The 27570-nt window shown below is 43.8% G+C and overlaps 1 protein-coding gene across 1 annotated transcript in view; it reads left to right on the forward strand.

Annotated features, from left to right (window-relative positions):
• Nucleotides 1-20957, forward strand: part of tmem242 (transmembrane protein 242) — a 35151-nt gene extending 14194 nt beyond the window's left edge. The window contains exons 3-4 of the mRNA XM_068045793.1: nucleotides 2794-2931; nucleotides 19784-20957. Of these exons, the coding sequence (XP_067901894.1) occupies nucleotides 2794-2931; nucleotides 19784-19897 (252 nt within the window). The 3' untranslated portion in view covers nucleotides 19898-20957. The remainder of the gene's footprint in view (nucleotides 1-2793; nucleotides 2932-19783) is intronic.
• The last annotated feature ends 6613 nt before the right edge of the window (nucleotides 20958-27570 follow it).

Consider the following 27570-nt stretch of genomic DNA (forward strand, 5'->3'; position numbering starts at 1 on the left):
TCTGAAGAGTATTGGTGCGTCGCTGAAGTGCATCTTGTAGATGGTACACACTGCTACCACTGTGTGGAGGGAATGAATGTTTGTGGATGGGGTGTCAGTCAAGTGGGCTGCTTTGTCCTGGATGGTGTTGGGCTTCTTGAGTGTTGGTGGAGCTGCATCCATCCAGGCAAGTGGAGAATATTCCATCACACTCCTGACTTGTGCCTTGTAGATGGTGGACAGACTTTGGGGAGTCAGGAGGTGAGTTACTCTCCACAGGCTTCCGAGCCTCTGACCTGCTGTCGTAGCCACAGTTTTTACATGGCTACCCCAGTTCAGTTTCCGGTCAATGGTAACCCCCAGGATGTTGGTGGGAGATTCAGTGATCATTAATGCCATTGAATGTCAAGGGGAAGTGATTAGATTCTCTCTTGTTTGAGATGGTCATTGCATGAAACTTGTGTGGCGTGAATGTTACTTGCCACTTATCAGTCCAGGTCTTGCTGCATTTCTACACGGACTGCTTCAGTATCTGAGGAGTCGTGATGGTATTGAACATTTTGCAATCATCAGCGAACATCCCCACTTCTGACTTTATGATTGAAGGAAGGTCATTGAAGCAGTTTAAGATGGTTGGGCCTAGGACAGTACCCTGAGGAACTCCTGCAGTGATGTCCTGGAGCTGAGATGATTGACCTGCAACAACTACAACCATCTTCCTTTGTGCTAGGTACAACTCCAACCAGTGGAGAGTTTTCCCCTGATTCCCATTGACTCTAGTTTTGTGAGGGCTCCTTGGTGCCATACTCAGTCAAATGTTGCCTTGATGTCAAGGGCAGTCACTCTCACCTCACCTCTGGAGTTCAGCTCTTTTTTGTACGTGTTTGTACCAAAGCTGTAATGGGGTCTGGAGCTGAGTGGCCCTGGTGGAACCTAAACTGAGCGTCAGTGAGCAGGTTCTTGCTAAGCAAGTGCCACTTGATAGCACTGTCAGCGACACCTTCCATCACTTTACTGATGATTGAGAGTAGACTGATAGGGCGGTAATTGACCAGGTTGGACTTGTCCTGCTTTTTGTGGACAGGACATTCCTGGGCAATTTTTCACATTGGGTAGATGCCAGTGTTGTAGCTGTACTGGAACAGCTTGGCTAGGGGTTCGGCAAGTTCTGGAGCACAGGTCTTCAGCACTATTGCCAGAATGTTGTCAAGGCCCATTGCTTTTGCAGTATCCAGCGCCTTCAGTTGTTTTTTGATATCACGCGGAGTAAATTTAATTGGCTGAAGACTAGCATCTGTGATGCTGGGGACTTCAGGAGGAGGCCAAGATGGATCATCAACTGGGCACTTCTGACTGAAGATTGTTGCAAATGCTTCAGCCTTATCTTTCGCACTGATGTGCTGGGCTCCCCCATCATTGAGGATGGCGATCTTTGTGGAGCCACCTCCTCCAGTGAGTTGTTTAATTGTCCACCACCATTCACGACTGGATGTGGCAGGACTGCAGAGCTTAGATCTGATCTGTTGGTTATGGGATCGCTTAGCTCTGTCTATCACATGCTGCTTGTGCTTTTTGGCACACAAGTAGTCCTGTGTTGCAGCTTCACCAGGTTGACACCTCATTTTGAGGTATGCCTGGTTCAGCTCCTGGCTTACCCACCTGCACTCTTCTTTGAAGCAGGGTTAGTCCCCCGGCTTGGTGGTAATGGTAGAGTGGGGGATATGCCGGGCCATGAGGTTACAGATTGTGGTTGAGTACAATTCAGCTGCTGATGGCCCACAGCGCCTCATGCATGCCCAGTTTTGCATTGCTAGATCTGTTCAAAATCTATCCCATTTAGCATAGTGGTGGTGCCACACAACGCAATGGAGGGTATCCTCAATGTGAAGACGAGACTTCGTCTCCACGAGGACTGTGCGGTGGTCACTCCGACCAATACTGTCATGGGCAGGTGCATCTGCGGCAGGCAGATTGGTGAGGCCGAGGTCAACTGTATTTTTCCCTCTTGTTCGTTCCCTCACCGCCTGCCGCAGACTCAGTCTAGCAGCTATGTCCTTTAGGACTCTGCCAGCTCGATCAGTAGTGGTGCTACCGAGCCACATTGGAGTCTCCCACACAGAGTAGATTCAGCTTCCTCCAAGTGCTGTTCAATGTGGAGGAGTACTGATTCATCAGCTGGGTGGTGGGGGGGAGGTGGGGGGGGTGGTGTGTGGGTGGTGTGCAGTAGGTGATAATCAGCCGGAAACCATGTTTGACCTGATGCCATGCGACTTCAAGGGGTCTGGAGTCGAAGTTGAGGACTCCCAGGGCAACTCCCTCCCGACTGTATACCACTGTGCCGCCACCTCTGCCAGGTCTGTCCTGCCAGTGGGATAGAACATACCCGGGGATGGTGATGGCAGTGTCTGGGACATTGTAAGGTATGATTCCATGAGTATGACTAAGTCAAGCTGTTGCTTGACTTGTCTGTGGGACAGCTCTCCCAATTTTGGCACAAGCCCCCAGATGTTAGTAAGGAGGACTTTGCATGGTCGACAGAGCTGGGTTTGCCTTTGCCGTTTCTGGTGCCTAGGTTGATGCCAGGTGGTCCATTGACAATGGTTTCATGGCTTTCATTAGACTTGCTTTTTTTTAAAATTCCAGATTTTAATTAATTGAATTCAGATTCCACCTTCTGCTGTGGTGGGATTCGAACCCATGTCCCCAGAGCAATAACCTGGGTTTCTGGGTTACTAGTCCAGTGGCAATACCACTATGCCACTGTCTCCCCTATAAATGCAAGTGTTTCTTTTATATTCTTCCCTTTTCTTCTAGGGGGTGATTGCAACAGCTGCTGTTCCGGAGAGTGGGGCATCACTGGCCTTGAGAGCCCTCGGCTGGGGTTCTCTTTATGCCTGGTGCGGGGTTGGTTTGCTTGGCCTTACAGTCTGGAAGGTTTTAGGAGTACACAGTGTAAGTATTTTATTTCTTTTATCCTCCTGAGTCACAAAAGTGAAGATTTACACTCTGTCACAGTTCGGTCCATAAATGTAATTTGTCATATCAATGATTTTTCATTATATCAGATTTTTACTTTATCACTGATTTCCTGTCTCCAGATTCCTTTGCCACAATTTTAAATGGGAGGGCATGTAGGGTGTGGCGAGTCCTTGAATATTGAGGTATAGCTAATATTAATTTCCATAAATTTTCCCAGAGTCCCGTTGAGATCCACTACCTGGCTGACAGACGGGAGTGGGAATTTGGCAGTGGGGTCACAGTGGGGAACCAGAGGAATGAGTCCTGGTAATAAGTTGAGATAGGTGGGCTGTGGAGCCAATTTGTATGAGGGGTAGGAGCCAAGACAAGAGATTCCCAAGGCTTCCTTGTGACATCGGTTGGTGAGGGTGGGAGGGGGAAGGTTCTTCCTCCACCTGGCCTACAAGGAAACCTAAAATTTAATATTGAAACTACCTGTTTGGCCTCATGGTCCACTATCCAGCTCCTGGCAGGTCTAGCTTGACTGGGATGCTCTCACTGCTCCCAAACCACTCCTGCACCACCACCTGCCAACCACTCGAGCCCCAGACTAATATTGTTTGGACCCAATGACCTCATCAGGACCCAATCTGTACAGGCTGATTAAAAGTCAATCTTGAGGAAAGACTTTGGGGAAAGCTTAGTTAGAAAGTATCAGAGGTGATCTTTTAGAGATGTTTAAGATAGTTGATGGAAGGAAAATGGTAAATTCAAGTATTACTTTAAATTAATTGGAACTTCAGTATACAAAGGACATTAAAGTCATAGTGTACTTCCTTGATTCACTAGGATGATGGCAGGGTAAGAAACTATAGTTGAGAAGAGACTTGGGATCATTGCCACTAGAGCTGAGGGGGGGTTAAGAGAAGATTTAATAGAGGTGTTAAAAATTATAAAGAATTTTGTTAAACATAAAGACTCTTTCCTCTGGCCCAATTATCTTGAGATGACCAATACCATCCTTATGATCTGTAACTGCAAGCCTAAGATTTTTTCACTTGACTTACTATGCATCAATGGATAATTTTGCTGTTTTGTATCCTTCTAAGTTTAATTGATATAAATCATTTTTTTTTTCTCTGATTAAAGACCCATCATAAAAATAAATTTCTAGTTCCCCTTATTATCAGCTTTACTCCTGGTCCCTTGCAATTACCCCCCTCCCTCCTGCCAGGTTCTTGCTCTCCTGTGAACTAGTCTTATAAAGTGAAATGTATCATAATTTATATTCAGGAGATTTTCTGTTGCAGTGCATTTCGTGGTGGAGGGGGAGGGAAGATTTGTATTTTACAACAATAAATTTAAAAAAGTATAGAACTTGTGACGCAAATTATGATGGTACATTCCATTACATCCCTGAAGACATTGGCCATTGTTCACAAGAAATGAGTGAGTTACATTGTCATTATAGTTTTCTAATATTCCTATTGTACCTTGGTGCCAATTTTGCCAGATGGCTCAGTAGGTAAATGTATTTACTCAATGAGCCATGCAAAACAGGAGGATCCTAGTTTGAGTTAAGTTAATTGATCTCAGCATTTCCAGTACCATGCCTGGAACTATTGTCCTTGATACCCCAAGCTAGAAAAGAGAAACGATTATACAAGCAACAGAAGTACGTATCTTTGGAAGATTTAAGGAACTGATCAGAACTAGCAAGGATGTCCTCCACAATCCTCAACCCACCGACCGTCATTGTAGTCTCAGTCGTCAAAGAAAGGCATTTGTATGAGGTACTGCAGCTTCCACCAAAGCCCAAGTCAGCGTTTCAAGAGAAAAGTGTGCAGGGGAAGGGTGTAATTGGAGCAGTGGACATTAATGTTTAGTATAACCAGCAGTGAAGAATAGTCCAATCCTGTAAGCTGCAGTTTCCTCTACCACAGTATTAGCGTTGGTTCTTGCAGTGTTTGTACCAGGCTTCACCCATTTCGTAAAACACTAACTGAGTGCTACGTAGTGAAAAATTTTTCAAAGTGAATCATAGACATAGAAACATAGGAAAATAAGAGCAGACGGAGGCCTTTTGGCCCTTTGAGCCTGCTCTGCCATTCAATATGATCATGGCTGATCATTCAAACTCAGTACCCTGTTCCTGCTTTCTTCCCGTATCCCCTGATCCCTTTAGCCCTGCAGTACTCTAAAAGTTTAAAGTGCTTTAGCTGTAACATTCTTGAACTTAACATAATTTTCGTGGTTGCAATTAATCTTTATAGAGTTTGACCTAGTTTTGATATGCTCAATGTCTTGAGAAATAGTCATACAAAGAAATAAACAATATCATCTGCTTTTCCTTTGGGTAGAGACGTAACCATCGCTGATTCTTGTGACTCAACGAATTGTAAAGGAAAACTTTTGATCTTTATAGGGCTGTAGTCAGTATACCCGTCTCTTGTATCCGTAATGATTCATTATGGTGTGATGAGTTGTTTTTCAGTTGTTTTCCAAGCTAATTTGCTGACCATTGTCTTTTGTAATATGAGCTGCCCTTTTATCTAGAAGATCAATAACCTCTTATTAATCATTCCTTGCAGACCTCTCCTTGTTGATAAAGCTTGTTCTTGCTCACTGTCGTCATATCCTGCAGCATTCTGGAAATGAGCAACATGGCCATTTTTATTATTGGCTACAGTACAAGTCTACAAGCAATATATTTATGAAAAGAAAGCGAAAACCTTAGATTAGTCCTAATCCAATTAATAGAATAGGGTGTCTGTGCTCTCTGTTAATTTTATTCTTAAGGTTTTATATTGAAATACTAAAACTTCAATTTGAAATTTACATTTTTAAATGAACCAATTCCTGCTCTGTTTTCAGTGAGCGCATGGCATTTTAATTTGTTAATAGATAGCAATTAAGGAAGAAAATAAGTAAATCAAAAATGTTTTTATTTCTTTCCAATTTCACCAAATTATTCTGAACTCTGAAGAATAGAGAGGCAAAGGGGTGTACATTTTACCTTCTCTGGGAAAACAGTTGCAGATTGAAATCTGAGAAACTCCACATCACTTGAATCATGGAATTATAGAAAGTTTACAGCACAGAAAGAGGCCACTTGGTCCATTATGTCTGGGCCAGCCAAAAAACAAGCCACCCAGTCTACTCCCACCTTCCTGCATTTGGTGCGTAGCCCTGGAAGTTACAGCACTTGAGGTGCGTATCCAGACACCTTTTTAAAAGAGTTGAGGGTTTCTGTCTCTACTATCTTTTCAAGCAGCGAGTTCCAGACCCCCACCACCCTCTGGGTGAAAAGGTTTTTCCTCATCTCCCCTCTAATTTTTCTACCAATCACTTTAAATATATGCCCCCTCGTCACTGACCTCTGCTGATGTAAGTAGGCCCTTCACGTTCACTCTATCCAGGCCCCTTCACAATTTTGTACATTTCAATTAGCTCTCCCCTCAGCCTTCTCAGTTCCAAGGAGAACATTTTCTATGTTCTAACCCCAGCCTATCCTATCTTTCCTCATAGCTGCATTTTTCCAGTCCCAGCGTTCTCATAAATCTCCTCTGTACCCTCTAGTGAGGGTAGGAATAGGAGGATAAGGCAAATGAATGTGTGGCTGAAGAGCTGGTGTAGGCAGGAGGGCTTCAGCTACTTGGATCATTGGGATCTCTTCTGGTGAAAGGTGACCTGTACAAGAAGGACAGGTTGCATCTAAACTGGAAAGGGACCAATATCCTTCCGGGGAGGTTTGCTAGTACTACTCAGGAGGGTTTAAACTAGTCTGGCAGGGGGGTGGGACCCAAAGTAGTAGATGAGATAGTTGAGGCAAATGTAGAGGTTAAAGCAAGCAAGTCCAGTAGGCAGGCCGGGCAGGACAGGGAGCGTGGAAGGTCTGGTAGGCTAAACTGCATTTACTTGAATGCAAGAAGCCTTACAGGTAAGGCAGATGAATTCAGAACATGGATCGGTACATGGGATTGTGATATAGCTATTACGGAAACTTGGTTGAGGGATGGGCAGGACTGGCAGCTCCATGTTCTGGGTTGCCGATGCTTCCGGCGTGACAGAGGTGGAGGTAAGAGACAGGGGGAGTTGCACTATTGATTAGGGAGGATATCACGGCAGTACTTAGAGAGGATATCCCGGGGGGAACGTCCAGCGAGGCCATATGGGTCAAACTTAGAAATAAGAAAGGGGTGATCACTTTGGGATTATACTATAGGCCCCCAATATTCAGAGGGAAGTGGAGGAGCATATATGTCGGGAAATCACAGATAGGTGTAGGAATTATAGGGCTGTAATAGTAGGTGATTTTAACTTCCCTAATATCGACTGGGACTGCCTTAGTGCTAAGGGATCAGATGGGGAAGAATTTGTTAAGTGTGTCCAGGATAGTTCTCTGAAGCAGTATGTGGATGGCCCTACTAGAGAAGGGGCTACATTCGACCTCCTCTTAGGAAATGAGGATGGGCAGGTGGTTGATGTGTCAGTGGGGGAGAACTTTGGGACCAGTGACCATAACTCTATTAGCTTCAAGATAGTTGTGGAAAAGGATAGGACTGGTCCTCAGGTTGAAGTCCTAAATTGGGGGAAGGCTAATTTCGATGGCATCAGACAGGAACACTCAAAAGTTGAATTGGAGAGGCTGTTTACAGGTAAAGGGACATCTGGCAAGTGGGAGGCTTTTAAAAGTGAGATGGGAAGAGTTCAGGGTCGGCATGTTCCTGTTAGATGGAAGGGCAAGGCTGGCAAGTTTAGGGAACCTTGGTTGACGAGGGATATTGAGGGCCGGGTCAGGACAAAGAAGGAGGCATAGGTCAGGTATAGGCAGCTGGGATCAAGCGAGTCCCTCGAGGAGTATAGGGGATGTAGGAGTACACTTAAGAAGGAAATTAGGAGGGTGAAAAGGGGCCATGAGATTTCCCTGGCAGATAAGATAAAGGAGAATCCTAAAAGATTCTATAAGTATATTGAGAGTAAAAGGGTAGCTAGGGAGAGAGTAGGTCCCCTTAAGGATCAGTGTGGTAATCTGTGTGGAGCCACGGGAAATGGGCAAGGTCTTAAATGAATACTTCTCGTCTGTATTTACCGTGGAGAAGGTCATGGAAACTAGTGAGTTCGAGGGAGGGAACACTGATATCCTGGAGCATATCAACATTACAAAGGAGGAGGTGTTGGCGGTTTAGTTGCGCATTAAGGTGGATAAATCCCTAGGGCCTGACCAGGTGTATCCTAGGATGCTATGGGAAGCAAGGAAGGAGATTGCTGGGGCCCTGGCAGAGATTTTTGTATCATCGTTAGCCACGGGTGAGCTACCGGAAGACTGGATGATAGCTACTGTTGTGCCTTTATTTAAGAAGGGCAGCAGGGATAAGCCAGGGAACTACAGGCTGGTGAGCCTTACATCAGTGGTGGGAAAGTTATTGGAAGGGATTCTGAGAGACAGGATTTATATGCATTTGGAAAGGCATGGGCTGATTAGGGATAGTCAGCATGGCTTTGTGCGTGGGCAATCATGTCTCGCGAATTTGATTGAGTTTTTCGAGGAGGTGACCAAGAGGATTGATGAGGGCAGGGTAGTGAACATTGTCTACATGGACTTTAGCAAGGCATTGACAAGGTCCCGCATGGTAGGCTGGTCCAGAAGGTTTGAACACATGGGATCCAGGGTGAGCTAGCCAATTGGATACAAAATTGGCTTGGTTACAGGAGGCAGAGGGTGGTAGTGGAGGGTTATTTTTCAGATTGGAGGCTGGTGACCAGTGGTGTGCCGCAGGGATCAGTGCTGGACCCTCTGTTGTTTCATATACGTTAATGACTTGGATGTGAATGTAAGGGGCAGGATTAGTAAGTTTGCAGATGACACCAAAATTGGTGGTATAGTGGACAGTGAAGAAGGTTGTCTAAGATTACAACAGGATATAGATCAACTGAGAACGTGGGCAAGGGATTGGCAAATGGAATTTAACACAGACAAGTGTGAACTGATGCATTTTGGGAAGTTAAACCAGGGCAGGACATATACAGTGAATGGCACAGCCCTGGGGAGTGTTGTTGAGCAGAGAGACCTTGGCTGCAAGTACATAGTTCCCTGAAAGTGGCAACACAGGTAGACAGGGTGCTGAAGAAGGCATATGGCATGCTTGCCTTCATTGGCCAAGGCATTGAGTGCAAGAGTTGGGACGTCCTGCAACAGTTATACAAAACATTGGTTAGGCTGCATTTGGAGTACTGTGTGCAGTTCTGGTCGCTGCACTACAGGAAAGATGTGATTAAGCTAGAGAGGGTGCAGAAAAGATTCACAAGGATGTTGACTGGTTTGGAGGGCTTGAGTTATAAAGAGAGATTGGATAGGCTGGGTCTGTTTTCCCTGGAGCGAAGGAGGCTGAGAGGGGACATGATAGAGGTATATAAAATTATGAGGGGCATAGATAGGGCAGACAGCCAGAGTCTGTTTCCCATAGTAGGGGTGACTGAAACTAGAGGGCATAGATTTAAGGTGAGAGGGAGGAGGTTTAAAGGGGATCAAAGGGGTAAATTTTTCACACAAAGAATAGTGGGTATCTGGAATGAGCTGCCTGAGGAGGTGGTGGCGGCAGGAACAGTAGCGACATTTAAGAGGCATCTGAACAGGTACTTGAATGAGCAAGGCATAGAGGGATATGGAATTAATGCAGGCAGATGGAATTAGTATAGATAGGCATTAAGATCAACATGTACGCGGTGGGCCGAAGGACCTGTTTCTATGCTGTACGACTCTATGACTCCCTAGTGCAATTACATCCTTTCTGTAACGCAGTGACCAGAACAGTACACAGTACTCAATTTGTGGCCTAACCAATTAGTTATACAGTTCCAGCATAACCTCCCTGCTCTTGTATTTTATACCTCGGCTAATAAAGGAAAGGATTTCATATGCCGTCTTAACCACCAGATCAACCTGTCCTACTACCTTCAGGGATCTGTGGGCATTCACTCCAAGGTCCCTCACTTCCTTTCTGTATTCTCCCATTAATCATGTATTCTTTTGCCTTGTTTGACTTTCCCAAATGCATCACCTCACGCTTCTCAGGGTTGAGTTCCATTTGCCACTTTTCTGCACACCTGACCAGACCATCGATATCTTCCTGCAGCCTACAGCTCTCCTCCTTGCTATCTACCATACAGCTAATCTTTGTTGTCTGCAAACTTCTTGATGCCCCAAAATTTACATCCAAATCATTATGTATATATACACCAAAAAACAGGTGACCCAGTACTGAGCATTGCCGAAAGCCACTGGAAACAGCCCTCCAGTCACAAAAACACCTGTTAACAATTGCCCTTTGTTTCCTGCCACTGAACCAATTTTGTATCCACCTTGTTACCTATCCCTGGATCCCATGGGCTTTTTTTTTTTAACCTGTTTGCCATGTGGGACCTTGTCAGAAGCCTTGCTAAAATCAATGTAGACCACATCAACTGCACTGCCCTCATCAATATTCCTTGTTACTTCCTCAAAAAATTCAATCAAGTTGGTCAGACAAGTTCTTCCCTTAACAAATCCATGTTTACTATCCTTGATTAATCTGTGCCCTTCAAAGTGACAGTTCATCCTGTCTCTCAGAATTTATTCCAATAATTTGCCCACTACTGACATTAGACTGACTGGCTTGTAATTATTTGGCCTATCCCTCATTCCCTTTTTGAACAGAGATACAACGTTAGTAGTCCACCAATCCTCCGCCACCACACCTGTATCCGGTGAGGACTGGAAAATGGTGGTCAGGCCTTCTGCTATTTCCTGTTGCTTCTTTTAACAGTCTGGGGTACATTTCATCTGGCCTTGGTGATTTATCAACTTTCAAGGATGCTAATCCCATTAATACTTCCCCTCTCCCTATGTTTATCACATCCAATACTTCGTACCCGTCTTCCTTAACTACAATATTGTTACGAACAGGTAGTTAATTTTTTTTTCTCTGAACCAATTTCCCTGTTTTTTCCTTTTTTCAACCACCTGTCCGTAAATAGATTAGTTATTGAATTTCTTTCCCTCCCTTAAACCCTAATAATAAATGACAGCAACAACAACACGATTGTTCAAGTTAAGACAAAGAAGTAGGGTTTATTAATGCACTCTTAAAGTCGGGAAGGGGTTTGATAAGGGGTTGATAGGTAAATTGGCCATTAGCAATTGCCCCTAGTATAGGTAGGTGGTAGGGAAATATAGGGACAGGTGGGGATGTGGTAGGAATATGGAATTAGTGTAGGATTAGTATAAATGGGTGGTTGATGGTCGGCACAGACTCGGTGGGCCGAAGGGCCTGTTTCAGTGCTGTGCGTGTAGTTCTGGTCACCGCATTATAGGAAGGATGTGGAAGCTTTGGAAAGGGTGCAGAGGAGATTTACTAGGATGTTGCCTGGTATGGAGGGAAGGTCTTACGAGGAAAGGCTGAGGGACTTGAGGTTGTTTTCGTTGGAGAGAAGGAGGAGGAGAGGTGACTTTATGGCATATAAGATAATCAGAGGGTTAGATAGGGTGGATAGTGAGAGTCTTTTTCCTCGGATGGTGTTGGCAAACACGAGGGGACATAGCTTTAAGTTGAGGGGTGATAGATATAGGACAGATGTCAGAGGTAGTTTCTTTACGCAGAGAGTAGTAGGGCCGTGGAACGCCCTGCCTGCAACAGTAGTAGACTCGCCAACTTTAAGGGCATTTAAGTGGTCATTGGATAGACATATGGATGAAAATGGAATAGTTTAGGTCAGATGGTTTCACAGGTCGGCGCAACATCGAGGGCCGAAGGGCCTGTACTGCGCTGTAATGTTCTATGTATCTCTTAAAAAAAAAAACTTTGCCACGCATGCTTACAAACATACAAGGAAGGGTTAAAGGCATAGAAAAGGCAAGGACATTTACTAACTAGAAAATTATCTTAACTACTAGCTAGCATGGACTTCAGTTAAAACTAGAGTTCTTTATTAAAATATCAAAAAAAGTCCAAAATGGAGATCACTGACTGGAAATGCTGGGTAGGAGAAGGAGTCGCTGAGAATAACTCTTCTGTTAATTTCTGCTTCTTCTGGTACTGTCGGATAAATGGAGGCAGTTAAATTGCTGAAGTCACCTTTTAGACCGAGGAAGCTGGTAGAAACCGGACTTTCCTGCTGTTTTTTTTGTTGCAGCTTATCTTGTTGATTTTTCCTTGCTGGATTTTTCAAAGTGTGGCTTTTTAATTTTTCTTGTTGGAATGGCCTTGGAGAGAAGTCAGTACAGCTTGAAGGCAGTTCTGCTTCTTGCAGGGAGGTCTCCAGGAGAAGTGTGTGGCAGCTGGGCTAAATCTGAACCAAAGGCAGCTGTGGAATGAAGATAGGCTGTATCCTCAAACTGTTACAGTTTCAAGTCCAGGCAGGTTGGGTAGGGGTTTCCTGGGGTCCTAAAACTAGACCCTTTTCAAGTTGCTGTTCCACCTAACCTCTCTCTCCTCCATTTTGACAATCAGAACATAGAAGTAAAACCTTAAACATGATGTACAAAAATGCACAAAACACAATTTTTAGGGGGTTCTCGTGACAATATCTGCATTATCCCCCTCTTTTTTGAAGACAGACACAAAGTATTCATTAAGAACAATACCAATATCTTCTGCCCCTATACGTAGGTTACCTTTTTGGTCTTTTATGGGCCCTCCTCTTTTTCCTTAGTTCTCTTACTCTTAGTGTATTGATAAAACGACTTTGGATTCACCTTGATTTTGCTTGCCAATATTCTTTCATGCCCTCTCTTGGCTTTCCTAATTTCTTTTTTGATTTCACCTCTCCAATTTCTATACTCCCCTCGGCTTTCTGTAGTATTGAGTTCTCTGTGTCGGACATAAGCTTTCCTTTTTCTGCCTTACCTTACCCTGCAAGCTCCTTGATATCCATGGGGCTCTAGATTTGGCCGTCCCACCCTTTTTTCTTTGTGGTAACATGTTTACTCTGAACACCTTGAATCTTCCCTTTGAATGCTTCCCACTGTTCTGACACTGATTTACCTTCAAGTAGCTGTTTCCAGTCCACTTTTGCTAAATCACTCCTCAGCTTGATAAAATCGGCCTTGCCCCAATTGGGAACTCTAACTCCTGCTCTATTTCTGTCCTTTTCCATAATTATGTTAAAATTTATTTAATTATGATCACTACCACCAAAATGCTCTGCCGCTGCCACTCCTTCCACCTGCCCAACTTCATTCCCTCAAACTAAGTCTAAAACTGTGCCCTCTCTTGTTGGACCTGCTACATACTGGCCAAAAAAGTTCTTCTGAATGCACCTCAAGAATTCTGCTCCCTCGATTCCTTTCACAAACTATCCCAGTTGATATTGGGGTAGTGAAAATTCCCTACTATTCCTGCCCTGCTGTTTTTACACTTCTCAGATTTGCATACATATATGCTCTTCAAACTCCCTCTGACTGTTCGGGGGTCTATAGTACACTCCCAGCAGTGTTATTGCCCCTTTTTTTGCTCTTTAGCTCGATCCATATGGCCTCATTTGATGAACCTTCCAACATATCATCCCTCCTCCAGCTGTAATTGTTTCTTTGACCAAAATTGCCACTCCCCCCTCCTTTCTTATCGTTCTCCCTATCGCATCTGAAAACCCTGTAACCAGGAATGTTGAGCTGCCACTCCTGTCCCTCCTTAAGCCATGTTTCTGTGATAGCTATGATATCATGCTATCACATGTCTATCTGTGCCCGCAACTCATCTGCTTTATTTGCTATACTCCTTGCATTGAAATCGCAACCCTTGAGCTCTGCCAAACTTTTTTTTTTCCTAACCTTTTGTTTCCTCTGCCTTCCAAACTCCTACATTAATTTTCTGCCTTCTATTTTCATTTCTGATTTTTGTCCTGAATCTACCCTCAGGTCACCATTCCCCTGCTTGCATCTCAAAAGTGGAAAAAAATATTGGAGGTATTTTTAAGTATGAGTATATTCAGGTGCACTTTCAAATGTTTTAAAAAATTTACAATAAGACTCCAACTAAGCACTTTTCTTAGGAAAGTACAATATTTGTTTGTGTCTTCAACCGTGATGGATGAATGTTGAGTAAGACTATTTTGTAGTTTTATACCATGTGAATTTGTTCTAAAAAGAGCAGTTGTTTCCTTGAAAAAGGAGTTCTTAGAGCTGGCCTGCCTCGATGTTTCGTATGCTGCCCGTCCTCTGGAGAAATAATTGGAATGGGTGGCAACAGGGTTTTATGTGATGGAGAATGCAAATTAGTTGAATTTTACTATTGATAGGTCATTATATCATCTTGCTGCTGTTGGTCAGCTAATTATTTTTGTAATAGGTCGGTACATGCTATTCTTACTTCTGGTTGGTCAGCTGTTGTGTCTTGTGGTAAGTCGACATATACTGTTCTCGTCAGGGTAAGGTGGCTGCAGAGCAGATGGTGATATGTTTCTTGAGTACGGAGAGCCAGAGATCACCAAGAAGGCCACTGTCTTGGGGGACAGTATGGTGTTGATGGATCTCCACAGCTTCCCTGATGCGTCTTATATGCCAGTGCGTAATGGATGAGATGAGTTTGCAATTGGACCATTTCATGTGGTGCTTATTGAGTTGAGTGTGTTTGATCAAGAGGATACAGCAAACCACAATCAACCCTTCCGATACAATGATCAGTTTTGACATCGAGTCACTGTTTACCAGTGTACCAGTCCTAGAAGCCTATCTTATCATTAAACAATGCATAGAAGACACTTCCTCACCAAACAGAAATGCGATATCTCCTTACTAAATTTACGACCTTCTACTGATGTGCCTCAACTCACCATAATTTCAATGGCGAGGTTCCTATTTCAAACACAAAAATGGAGCTCCTATGGGATCTCCACTGTCACTAATTGTCGCCAACATTTTCATTGAACAGTTGAAACAAACAGCACTTCAGTCAGCTACTCTTCAACCTAAACTCTGGCTCAAACGTGTCGATGATACTTTCATCATATGGGAATTTGATAGGAGAGATCTTCATAGTTTTCTACAACATCTTAATAATCAACATCTGAATAGTAATTTCGCCATGGAGACAGAACAACAACTTTCCATATCATTCCTTGATCTCATTACCAAGTCTCATAACAGCATACCAAGTCTACTGCAAGCCCACTCATACAGTTAGATAACTGAGCTACCATTCTTTTCATCATCCCTCCGCTCTTCAATTGTTTTCCAACACCCTCATCAGAAGAGCCTACTCCATTTGTGATATGGCACAGTTTTTGATGTAGATGTTTCCTAACATGTTTACACTTCAACTCAATGAATTTCCTTTCCACAAGGTCAACATATGTCCACCTGTTACACTCACTACAACAACTACTTCAACCAAGACAAGAGTCAGCCTCCCATACATCTGCTCCACCTTGCACAGACTACAACGCATACTCAAGTAAACTGACATTGAAGTCCAACATAAGTCATCCAAGAAGCTCCACTCCATTCTCGATACCCACAAAGACAAGAAATCATCTCACCACAAACCAGGAATTTACAGCATATACCATATAATTGCAGACTCATCTACATTGGAGAAACAGGCTGCAGCCTACACACTAGACCCACCACGCCTGTTTCAAACCCAATGATTAGGATAAGTCAACAATCACCAAGCACACTTAACTCAATAACACTCGCTTTGGTCCAATTCCAAACTCGTCTCCATTGCTTACTGACATCCAAGACATGTCAGGGAGGCTATGGAGATCTATCAGCACCACACCGTTCCCCATGACCGTGGCCTGCAATTCAGTGATATCTGACTACCCCTGCTCAAGCAACACATCACCATCTGCTCTGCAGCCAACATACCCCGACAAGAACAATGGTATGTATCGACTTATCACCAGACACAATAGCTGACCAATTGCAGCCAGTCATTTACAGTACAGAAGGAGGCCATTCGGCCCATCGAGTCAATGCAGGCTCACCACAGAGCTGTCCAGTTAGTTCCACTCCCCTGCTTGATCCCCGTAGCCCTGCAAGTCTATTTCCTTCAAGTGGCCAATTTTCTTTTGAAGTCATTGTCTCCGTTTCCACCATCCTGTGGGCAGCGAGTTCCAGGTCATTACCACCCACTGTGTAAAAAAAATTTCTTGCTCATATTCCCCCTGCATCTCTTGCCCAAACCCTTCAATTATGCCCCCTAGTCCTTGTACCATTAGTGAAGGCCCCAAATGTCGACTATCGCACCAGGGAGTCACTAGCTGGTGAAAGTGGGAAATGTTGACACATTCTGTGGACTGGCATGCACTACCACGATAACCAGTGGCTCAAACATCTTGGCAACAGGTTCCAACATCAAAAGCAATAACTCTCACAGCATCACTTGGCAGCTTTGCAGGCAGCATTTATGGCAGATCCTGCCTCTCGAGGATTGGCCTTCACAGGCATCAGCAAAAGTGCACCAAGAAGACACCCCACCTAAATAGATGGTTTGCTGTGTGTCCATCCTTCGTAGATGGAAGGATGCCAACCACAAAGTGGTAAAACAGCACAACTTGCATTGATATATCACCTTTTAACATTAAAAAAAAAAATCCCAAGGCGTTTCACAGAGGCGTAATCAGACAAAAATGGATGCCCAAGACAAAGGAGGAGGGGTACGTACAAAGTCTGTCAGAGAACTGTACTCCTTCATCCCTCAATGAATGTACAATAACCGAGATACAATGTTGCATGTTTAAACTTAACTTTGGGACCAGAATGGCCGAGAGATTACTGTAAGTCTCTGCACCAAGCCATTCCCACATTCTCAGCCATGGAAAGAGCAATGTGTCTAGCTACATACCCAGCGGTGAATTTAAGCTTTGCAGTGGTAGATTTATTTTGTTTAAATCCCTGGTCTTGAATGTCCATGTGTTCACTCCACAGCCTTGTAGCTACATGCCCAGATTTATCTCTAAGCCACAGGAGTTAGGTGGTGGTGGTGGTTGTTAACAGCCTATTTATCAAGAGTATAATCATAAGCAGCCAGCAGGTGAATTTTCCTTTCTCATGTCAATTATAAGTTGGTATAATTAAATTAACCCAGATGATTCAGCAAAAGGGCTGTTTTGTTTGCTCTTCATTCTGAAGTATGTGTTATTTCTCTCTCTTCCTCATTTCCATTTAGTGAAATCCCTGCCTGGAATATATATCGAATATGCTGATACATGTACATCAGTATAGACACTTGCCAGCTAGTCTGATTCTGATCACGAGCCCAATTCTTATTATAACCCTACACAAGCTACTGCTCACTGTGAAACAGGGAAATTAACCAATTTTTAAAGTCCCTTTTTACCTTAGACCCTTCACACTCACACTCACCCACATAATAACACACATTCCTATACATAAATCGATTAACCAGAAAAAAAAATGGATTTTTATATCCGAGCTCTGTCACAAATAGATCACTTGCTTGTTCTTGAAGTAAACAGCAGATGAGATATGTTGTTCCAAAATGGCATACAGTTCAACCTTCTGAGCACATGAATCATAGGATCTCTAGAATCTTCCAGAAATTAGTTCTGCTCAGGCAGCATTGAAAGTAATTTAGCAGGCCTTCTTGAGATACAGTATAGATGGAAGTGTAAAATTACAAAGATATTGGATTAAGAGAATAGACAAAACTGTGTCAAATGGATTATAATCCAGGTAAATATGAGGTCATAGAGTCATACAGCATAGAAACAGGCCCTTCGGCCCACCACATCCATGCTGACCATAATGCCTATCTTGCACTCATCAAGACAATCCACAAGAATACCAATGTAAGGGAAAACAACAACTTTATACTGTATGAGAAAAGAGTGCTGATTGGTTGGCAAATGAACTCTGATTGGTAAAGGCGTTACCATGGAGAATGCATCAGTTTATGGTGACCAATAGTTAACTGCTAAGTTTTGTTTGAATTTTAAACCAGGCAGCTTGACTCTGGTCAAGGCCTTGCCATGAGGAATGAACCAGCGAATGGCTGTCACTTATTTTGTTGAGCTGAAACAGGCGCAATGTTTGTACATGTTCTTTCTGTCTGCAAAAAAAAATAGGGCCCTGTGTATTAATATATGTAGCATATATATGTTAATACTATGTATTAATATATATTATTCATTCATGGGATGTGGGTGTCCCTGGCTTGGCCAGCATTTATTTCCCAGCCCCAAATGCCCTTGAGAAGGTGGTGGTAAGCTGCCTTCCTGAACCGCTGCAGTCCTTTGGGTGTAAGTACGGCAACAGTGCTTTTAGGAAGGGAGTTCCAGGATTTTGGCCCAGCAACAGTGAAGGAATGGCGATTATAGTTCCATGTCAGGATGGTGTGTGACTTGGAGGAGAGCTTGCAGGTGGTAGTGTTCCCATGCATCTGCTGCCCTTGTCCTTCTAGGTGGTAGAGGTTGCGAGTTTGGAAGGTGCTGTTGAAGGAGCCTTGGCGAGTTGCTGCAGTGCATCTTGTATATGGTACACTTTGCTACCATTGTGTATCAGTGGTGAAGGGAGAGAATGTTGAAGGTGGTGGATGGGGTGTCATTCAAGAGGGCTGCTTGGTCCTGAATGGTGGTGAACTCCTTGGGTGTTGTTGGAGCTGCACCCATCCAGGCAAGTGGAGTATTCTATCACACTCCTGGCTTGTACCTTCTAGATGGTGGACAGGCATTGGGAGACAGGAGGTGAGTTACTCGCCGCAGAATTTCTGACCTCATAGCCACAGTATTTATGTGACTGGTCTAGTTCAGTTTCTGGTCAATGGTGACCCTCAGGATGTTGATAGTGGGGGATTCAGCGATGGTAATGCCATTGAGCATCATGGGGAGATGGTTAGATTCTCTCTTGTTTGAGATGGTCTTTGCCTGGCACTTGTGTGGCACAAATGTTACTTTCCACTTATCGGCCCAAGCCTGGATGTTGTCCAGGAGTCTCAAATGGTGCTGAACATTGTACAATCATCAGCGAACATCCCCACTTCTGACCTTATGATGGAGGGAAGGTAATTAATGAAGCAGCTGAAGAGGTTTGGACCTAGGACACTACCCTGAGGAATTGCTGCAGTGGTGTCCTGGGACTGAGATAATTGACCTCCAACACCCACAGCTATCTTCCTTTGCGCTAGGTATGACTCCAACTAGTGGAGACTTTTCCCCTGATTCCCATTGACTCCACTTTTGTTAGGGCTCCTTGATGCCATTCTTGGTCAAATACTGCCTTGATGTTAAGGGCAGTCACTCTCGCCTCACCTCTGGAGTTCACCTCTTTTGTCCACGTTTGGACAAAGGCTGTAATGGGATCCGGAGCTGAATGGCCCTGGCAGAACCTAAACTGAGCGTCAGTGAGCGGGTTATTGCTAAGCAAGTGCCACTTGATAGCACTGTCAACGACATCTTCCATCACTGCTGATGATCGGGAGTAGACCGCAGGGCAGTAATTGGCTGGGTTACATCTGTCCTGCTTTTTGTGTAGAGGACCTACCTGGGCAGTTTTCTACATTGCTGGGTAGATGCCAGTGTCTTAGCTGTACTGGAGCAGCTTGGCTAGGGGTGCAGCCAATTCTGGAGCACACATCTTCAGTACTCTTGCTGGAATGTTGTCAGGGCCCATAGCCTTTGCAGTCTGAAACATAATTACATCTAACTTCAAAGGAATGAATTTTTTTTTTAAACTTAAAGATTATCGCTCCACAAATATTAAAATGGAGAATTCTTCTCCGAACCCACTTCCATAGATCCAAAGTGCGAATGAATTTAAGCAAACAAAAATGAATATGCATGTGTTCAAAAATTGTGTCATTGTGAATTTCACTCTGAATAACTGATCTTTTTCTTCCTTCTGCAGCTGACCGAATTCAGAGAAAAGATGCAATCAATATTCCCAGAAATTCCAAAAAGCACGGACATATCTCAGGTTGCTGAGCAGTTCAGTTGGGAAGGCCTATTCAAGTCAAAGTAGTATGATACTGATTAAAATGGAGTGTACATGTAATCTCACTGTTTCCTGAAACAAATAAATGAATTCACCTTTTATACTTTATATATAATATATAATTTATATTCTAGAACATTATTGTGCTGATTTAAAATATATTGACTTTTTGAAAATCCTGTTCAAATATTGTGAAGAATAGAGTTCTTGAAATGATTGACATCTTTTAAAAATTTTTCTCCTCTTCTGAAGGCAGTATTTAAGTACGATTCGCAGATGATAGCATCGTCACATGCTCAAAAAGCCATTCTAACATAATGGGCAGAGACAGCAATTGTTGGCAGACTATTGACTGGTGACATCCACATGCATACTTTCCAGCAGGGGTTACTGGTTAGCAAAGTATTGACTATTTTTGCCCCTTCCTCAGACTTGAAATGCAAGTTGTAGGCCCCAAACCATCCCCTCCCACTACTGTAATTGAGACTAGCTAACCCAACACAGATCAGGCATCTGTCTGGTGCAATACTGAACCACACACCAATCAGTAGCTTTGTCTACTGGTGTTATCTATGAGCAATACTGGATTATTTTTATTTGATGCAGTACAGGTTTGAGTCTCGAAGCAAAACTTAAACTTTAATATGGTTAACTCCTATGGATATACGATGTGCCCATGCACATCGGATACACATGCAAATAGGGACAGCAAAGAGGAGAGGAAAGTATAGTAGAGAGGGGTTTGAGGCAATATCAGAAGAGTTTTTGTTTACTGTGCTTTGAGCTCACTTGATTGTAGGTAGTCTTGCTGTTCGGGGGCCAGTGTTCTTCTTAAACCTTCTTAAAAGAAAATAAGAGAGGCAAAGAGAAAGTATGAGATGAGACTGGGAGTTAATGTAAAAGGGAAACCAAAAATTGTCTATAGGTATTTAAAGAGTAAAAGGGTAGTGGAGCCAAAAGGGAATCTATGCATGGAGGCAGAGGTACTAAATGAGTACTTTGCATCTGACTTTACCATAAAAGATGCTACCTAGGTCATAGTGAAAGGCCATGTGAGCCGCATGGAAGATGGCAGGATCCCCAAAGACACATTGTACAGCGAGCTCGCCACTGGTATCAGACCCACCGGCCGTCCATGTCTCCGTTATAAAGACGTCTGCAAACGCGACATGAAATCGTGTGACATTGATCACAAGTCGTGGGAGTCAGTTGCCAGCATTCGCCAGAGCTGGCGGGCAGCCATAAAGACAGGGCTAAATTGTGGCGAGTCGAAGAGACTTAGTAGTTGGCAGGAAAAAAGACAGAGGCGCAAGGGGAGAGCCAACTGTGCAACAGCCCCAACAAACAAATTTCTCTGCAGCACCTGTGGAAGAGCCTGTCACTCCAGAATTGGCCTTTATAGCCACTCCAGGCGCTGCTTCACAAACCACTGACCACCTCCAGGCGCGTATCCATTGTCTCTCGAGATAAGGAGGCCCAAAAGAAGAAGTGAAAGAAGAGCTAGTTGAAATACCGAATGGCCTAAAAATTGATAGAGGAGGTATTAGAAAGGTTGGCTGTACTTAAAAGTCGATCGGTCACCAGGACCGGATGCATCCATGGATACTGAATAAAGTAAGGGTGGAAATTGCAGAGGCAATGGTCATAATTTTCCAATCCACCTTAGACATGGGGGTGGTGCCTGGGGACTGGAGAATTGCAAATGTTGCAAGAGCAAAATACTGCAGATGCTGGAAATTTGAAATAAAAACAAAATGCCAGAAATACTCATACTGCCTGAACTGCTCTGTGAAGAGAGAATCAGAATTAACGTTTTAGGTCTGTGACCTTTCATCAGAAATGCAAATGTTAACCCTTGTTCAAAATATGGTGCAAGGATAAATCCAGCAACTATAGGCCAGTCAGTTTACCCTCAGTAGTGGGAAAGCTTTTAGAGATGATAATCCAGGACAAAATTGACAGTCATTTGGACAAGTGCAGATTAATTAGGGAGGGCCAGCTCGAATTTGTTAAAAGCACATTGTGTTTAACTAGCTTGCTTGTGTTTTATAATGAGGTAACAGAGAGGTTAATGAGGGTGATGAAGTTGATGTGTGTATGGACTTCCAGAATATGCTTGAAAGAATGTCAAATAATAGGCTTGCCAGCAAAGTTGAATCCCATGAAATAAAGGGACAATGTCAGAATGGATATGAAATTAGCTGAGTGTCAGGAAACACAGTAGTGGTGAATGGAACATCTCCGCTCAGTGCGCAAGCAGGACCCTGAGCTTCCGGTTGCTTGCCATTTCAACACTCCCCCCTGCTCTCATGCTCACATCTCTGTCCTGGGATTGCTGCAGTGTTCCAGTGAACATCAACGCAAGCTCGAGGAACAGCATCTCATCTACCGATTAGGCACACTACAGCCTGCCGGACTGAACATTGAGTTCAATAATTTCAGAGCATGACAGCCCCCCACTTTACTTTCATTTTTAGTCATTTTTAGTTATTTTTTCTTCCTTTTTTTTTTGCATTCCTTTTTAAATTTTTTGCATTTATTTCATTTCATCTTAGTTTGTTCAGTTTGCTTACCCACTGTTTTTTTCAGGTTGTTTTTCTTCAGGTTTGCACTTGCTGATGTTCTATATTCAGTATATTCACACCTAATCTGTACTAATGCTTTGTCTTTCAAAACACCATTAACATATTGTTTGCCTTTGCTCCGTGACCTTTTGGTCAGCTATGTGGCCTGGTCCAATCTGCACCTTCTCCTTTGTTATCTCTTGCCCAACCCCCACCTCACTTGTTTATAATCTGTGACTTTTCTAATATTTGTCAGTTCCGAAGAAGGGTCACTGACCCGAAACGTTAACTCTGCTTCTCTTTCCACAGATGCTGCCAGACCTGCTGAGTGATTCCAGCATTTCTTGTTTTTGTTTCAGATTTCCAGCATCCGCAGTATTTTGCTTTTATTATAGTGGTGAATGGTTGTTTATCGAAGTGGAGGAAGATATACAGTGGGGTTTCCCAGGGATCAGAACTAGGATCATTGCTTTTCTTGATCTATATTAATGACCTATACTTTGTTTGCAGGGCACAATCTCGAGCTTTGCAGATAACACAAAACTTGGAAGTATTGTGAACTATGAGGAAGATAGTGAAAGACTTCAAAAGGACATAGACTGGTGGAATGAGTGGATCTGTGGCAGCTGAAATTTAATTCAGAGAAGTGTGAAGTGGTACATTTTGGTAGGAAGAATGAAGAGAGGGAATATAAAATACAATGGTACAATTCTAAAGTGGATGCAGGAGCAGAGGGACCTCGGGGTTTATGTGTACAAATTGGTGAAGGTGGGAGGGCAGGTTGAGAAAGTGGTTAAAAAGGCATATGGGATCCTTTATAAAGAGACGCATAAAGTACAAAATCAAGCAAGTTATGATGAAATTTTATAAAACTCTAGTTTGGCCAATTCTGGGAACTGGACTTAAGGAAGGATGTGAAGGCATTAGAGAGGGTGCAGAAAGAATTTACAAGAATGATCCCAATGATGAAGGACTTCAGTTGTCTGGATAGATTGGAGAACCTGGGGCTATTCTCCTTAGCAAAGAGAAAGGTGAGAGGAGATTTGATAAAGGTATTCAAAATCATGAGGGGTTTAGACGGAAATAGATGGAGAGAAACTGTTCCCATTGGCAAAAGGGTCAAGAACCAGAGGACACAATTTAAGGTGATTGGCAAAAGAACCAAGGGCAACATGAGGAAAAACCTTTTTCTGTGGCGAGTGATTAGGATCTGGAATGCACTACCTGAAAGCATGGTGGATGCAGATACAATCAAGACTTTCAAAAGGGAATTGGATAGGCACCTGAAGAGGAAAAAAAATTGCAGAGTTACATAGAAAAGGGGGAGGAGTGGGAATAACTGAGTTGCTCATGCAGACAACCAGCACAAAGACAATGGGCCAAATGGCCTCCTCCCATGCTGTGACCACTGTATGACATTTGGATTGTTCCTTGTCCTTTTCTATACCTAATCTAAACTTAATGTTGGTGTAGTCTAGCAACATGTGATATTCAAGTCTTAAAAGAGTTAGTAGACTAAGGCAGCAATTGCAGATGGCTCTATGCGTGTTAGCTGTAGGATACTGCATCTGTTTTTTTTTAATCTTGTACTAAGTAAAACTTTTAAATGTTGAGATTTCAGCTTCAATCCTAGTTTCAACAATCATTTACATTATCTTCTTGTAAAGCTTGAATTTCCAACATGCAGAGGTATATGTAGCAATTTTTCACCACTAGGCCCTGGGTTCAAATGGCGTCCAGTCCTCTCCATCTGCACCCTGTGAAGGAGCCTAAGTAAAATGAATTTACTTCGAGTGAGCTATCCCTCATGTCGGGGAATTTCTGTTTTGTTCTTAAATTGCACCTCATGCAATCACTCCACTCCCCACCCCCAACCGTACTCCCTCCTTTCCATCCCCCATCCTACCCCTTTGAGGCTGCTCAAAGAACCTAGCCTAAAACCAACTGTTTACCATACTCCTGATCAATCAACCCAACCCCGCTAACCCTAGCAGATTACCCCAGTTTTTAACTGTTCAAGTTGGCTCCCCCTGTTTGGAACAGCTGAACATTCAGAAGATCAATTTTGCAAACTCCTGAGCTGATAGGATCAGTGCTATTAAAGGCACATGCCAGTTGTGATGGAAACCACATGTGCCAAATGGAACCATATTAATTTTATCAGATGGAACACTACTTGAACCCTTTTGCTGGACATTGCACTGAACTTGTTTCAAAAAAGACCACAGAGTTAGACAGCTGAATCATGGCTGCACATTTGCATTCTGAGAGACAGTTGAATAGAGAGTCAATGGGAGTGCTCACTGATTCAATTAACAGGATTGGTCTGGGTATTCATAATAATCAACCTGCTGTGTAAGAGCCAGAGTTCCGCACGTCACCGAGTGTGACAGGAGAACTTTGAGAATCAACAACCCTTGCAGACCATGCTGTTTCAAACAAAGAGCTGGTCACATGACTAACCTGCTGGGAACTGTTTGAATTGTGCCTCACAGAAAGGTTTGGTCAGACTGTAATTGGAAGATCAAAGAGAAGGAAGCTCTCTCTCTCCCTCCCTGTCTCTCTCTCAAGCAAAGTCCCAGGGACCCACGGCAGCAGCTTAAGCTTCAAGACAGAGGATCTCTTCAGCCTTCTAGTACCAGAGAAGCAAGTTTGAAAGTGTGCATTGGGCCCCATTGAGAACTACAAGAACGCAATTCCAACCAAGGTCTTGACAGCAAAACTAAAGACAGTAACTGAATTCCATTTACTACTTCAACCCCTCCCCAATTCTTTCCTCCCCTCTAGTTGTGTATGTGTTTCGTATGCATGCTGGCATGGTTGCGTCACGTATTTTTAGTAATTTTAACTGAGTTGGAGTGATAAGGTTAATAAACTTACATCCTTCTTGTTTAAACCTGGGGAAACCTGTCTGGTTGGCTCATATACAATTACAATTAGAGAACAATGAGCAAGGACTCACTGAGGTGTTAAGCTAAAACCACTGTGTTTTAAAAGGTAAACCCTGTTATAGCCAAACCAGGAAAGGGGCAAGAAGGAAGCCTGAAGCCTGAGACCCCTTCCTCACCCAGTCGTAATACAATTTACACAACAGCTGCCAGAATTATACCCAGCCCAGCTGTTCAGATCTTTTTTATTTTCCCTTATTAGGAAGGTAACATTCAAAAGGAAGATGTTCATCAATTTAGGATGTGTTAGCGATGGGTTCCAAGGTCTACTCCATCTCCACCTCCTGCTCCATCACCACCATCCTCTTTGTTGCTTCCTGGATGAGAGTCAGTGGTAACTTGCCAGATTTAATGCCCTCGGTGGTAGGGATATCCTTTTCCTGCTCTGTAGCACCCTCCACCTGTTCAGTCTTTGTAAATGTTGCAGCTGAAAGGTGATTGATCTGAAACGCTGGGGGATATTTTAACATGGGTAGGTACATGGGTATGGGTGCCGGTGCACAGTGAAATTCAAGAAAAATGTGAGCATATCAGGTAACCAACTCCAACCTGCTGACTTTTGTATTTCATTTCGCACATTCAGGGGTGTGCACATAACCCCTTGGGCTACTTGGGTTGCCAATTTCAATATATTAACTGCTGAAGTAGAGCAATATTAATGTGATCTCTTTGGAGCTCTGATCTATCGGATCAGCATCACTTCCGCTTATACTATGTTATTTTGGACCTCAGATGAGGACATGGTAACCACTAACAGGAGTTGCATCATCCTGCTGAAAACTGGAGAAGTGGGATCATCAAAGAGGTGCAGCTCATAGGAGGCACACAGGTTCTGAGGCAGAGGCTAATGTCGGTACATCGGTATCATAGGACACTCAGGCTGTTGCAGCAGGTGGTGGCAGACAGTTGCAGCCTGCTGAAACAAGACCTGCTGCCAAGTGGACCGAGTGGCCACAGTTTACTAACGACTGTCAAAATCACCACTGCTCTCAAATCTTTTGCCTCTGGGCCCTTCTCGCACTCTGCTGGAGACATTTGCAGGATCACAGTCGGCAGCTCATAAATGCAGAAGACAGGGTTACAGCTTCTTTGCCATGAGTGACAGTTATGTGGACTTCACCTGCAATGATGCCAGTCAGAATGAGCCAAAGCTCAAGCTTGCGGCTCTGGCTGGCTTCCCACATATGCAGGGCGTCATTGATGCACACGTGGCAATTAAAGCACCCATTTACCTTTCAGTGCAGCAGCTTTTTCGGGAGCAGAGTGTGAGCGAGTGAGCAGCTGGGAAAGTCAGTTTGAAAGTAAATTTAATTTCCTTTTGTTTTTCGGCGGAGGCCAGGGGGCTGCTGGGTAAGTAAAACACTATATATTTGGGCGGTTTCTAAACCCCAGACACCACACTTGTAGTGTCTCCCACCCGCCCTCCTCCTCTAACCAAAAAAAAAGGACTCGGTGGGGTGTTTATAAGGTAAGGCTTTTTCGATTTCTCTGGTTTTATTGTGATTGGTAAAAACTTTTCGTTCCTTTTTCATTTAACTAAGTTTAAACTTAAGATTAAAAATGGCAGGAGATCTCAGACCCGTATCATGCTCCTCTTGCTCAATGTGGGAGCTCAGGGACATGGCTGATGACCCTGACTCCTTCACGTGCAGGAAGTGTGTCCAGCTGCAGCTCTTGTTAGACCGCATGACGGCTCTCGAGCTGCGGATGGACTCACTTTGGAGCATGCGCGATGCTGAGGAGGTCGTGGATAGCACGTTTAGTGAATTGGTCACACCGCAGATTAGGATTGCTGAGGGAGAAAGCGAATGGGTGACCAAAAGGCAGAGAAAGAGCAGGAAGGCAGCGCAGGAGTCCCCTGCGGTCATCTCCCTCCAAAACAAGTATACCGTTTTGGATACTGTTGAGGGAGATGGCTCACCAGGGGAAGGCAGCAGCAGCCAGGTCAATGGCACCGTGGCTGGCTCTGCTGTTCAGAAGGGCGGGAAAAAGAGTGGAAGGGCTAGAGTCGTAGGGGATTCGATTGTAAGGGGAGTAGATAGGCGGTTCTGTGGTCGAAAACGAGGCTCCCGAATGGTATGTTGCCTCCCAGGTGCACGGGTCAGGGACGTCTCAGATCGGCTGCAGAACATTCTAAAGGGGGAGGGTGAACAGCCAGTTGTCATTGTGCACATAGGCACTAATGATA

This window comes from Heterodontus francisci, chromosome 13 (assembly GCF_036365525.1).
Source record: "Heterodontus francisci isolate sHetFra1 chromosome 13, sHetFra1.hap1, whole genome shotgun sequence".
Lineage (NCBI taxonomy): Eukaryota > Metazoa > Chordata > Chondrichthyes > Heterodontiformes > Heterodontidae > Heterodontus > Heterodontus francisci.